The following is a 1,089-nucleotide window of genomic DNA, read 5'->3' as shown; positions in this document are numbered from 1 at the left end:
CTAAACACACATCCACACCTGTTAACTGTCCTAAACACACACTCTCACACCTGTTACCTGTTCTAACCCCCCACATCTGTTACCTGTCCTAAACACAAACTCACACTTGTTACCTGTCCTAAACACCCCTCCACACACCTGTTACCTGTCCTAATCACCACCCACACCTGTTACCTGTCCTAAACACCCCCACCTTTTACCTGTCCTAAATCCCCCCACATGTTACCTGTCCTAAACACCCCCACCCCCACCTGTTACCTGTCCTAAACCCCCCCCACACACACCTGTTACCTGTCTTAAACACCCCCCACACCTGTTACCTGGCCTAAACACACCCCACACCTGTTACCTGTCCTAAACACACCCCACACCTGTTACCTGTCCTAAACACGCACACCTGATACCAACTCTGAAAATACACCTGAGTGAAATATGGTTTATTATTTTACCAGCAGCACAGCAGATGTTCCATTGGGTCTGAACAGCTCAATAGTAATATCTGGAAACATCCGGCCAATCCGGGAAATGACATCATCTACATACCTATAACCAAGCACAAACTTTTACTGCTGCACGTGTAATAACTACAGCAGCTGTAATTACTGTAGCATTTGTAATTACTGTAGCAGGTATAATTATACCTGCTACAGTAATTACAAATGCTAATTACAAATTAGCAACAGTAATTACAAATGCTAATTACAAATTAGCAACAGTAATTACAAATGCTAATTACAAACATGCTGCAGGTGTAATTACACCTGCTGCATGTAATTACACCTGCAGCATGTAATTACACCTGCAGCAGTAATTACACCTGCTGCATGTAATTACATCTGCTGCATGTAATGACTAATTACACCTGCAGCAGTAATTACACATGCTGCAGTAATTACACCTGCAGCATGTAATAATTACTGCAGCAGGTATAATTACATGCTGCAGGTGTAATTACATGCAGCAGGTGTAATTACTGCTGCAGGTGTAATTACATGCTGCAGGTGTAATTACATGCAGCAGGTGTAATTACTGCTGCAGGTGTAATTACATGCTGCAGGTGTAATTACATGCAGCAGGTGTAATTACACC

General features: G+C 42.8%; 1 protein-coding gene across 1 annotated transcript in view; it reads right to left on the bottom strand.

The window, feature by feature from the left end:
• Nucleotides 1-447: 447 nt before the first annotated feature.
• The window catches only part of LOC106511322 (mediator of RNA polymerase II transcription subunit 27), a gene marked incomplete at its 3' end in the record, with an annotated part of 17,609 nt that continues 16,967 nt past the window's right edge, over nucleotides 448-1,089 (bottom strand). The window contains 1 exon segment of the mRNA XM_014000075.1: nucleotides 448-543. Within this exon segment, the coding sequence (XP_013855529.1) occupies nucleotides 448-543 (96 nt within the window).

The sequence above is a fragment of the Austrofundulus limnaeus genome, unplaced genomic scaffold (assembly GCF_001266775.1).
Source record: "Austrofundulus limnaeus strain Quisiro unplaced genomic scaffold, Austrofundulus_limnaeus-1.0 Scaffold2677, whole genome shotgun sequence".
NCBI classification, from domain to species: Eukaryota; Metazoa; Chordata; class Actinopteri; order Cyprinodontiformes; family Rivulidae; genus Austrofundulus; species Austrofundulus limnaeus.
The sequence above is the reverse complement of the archived record's forward strand: the minus strand, read 5'-3'. Positions and strand labels throughout refer to the sequence as shown.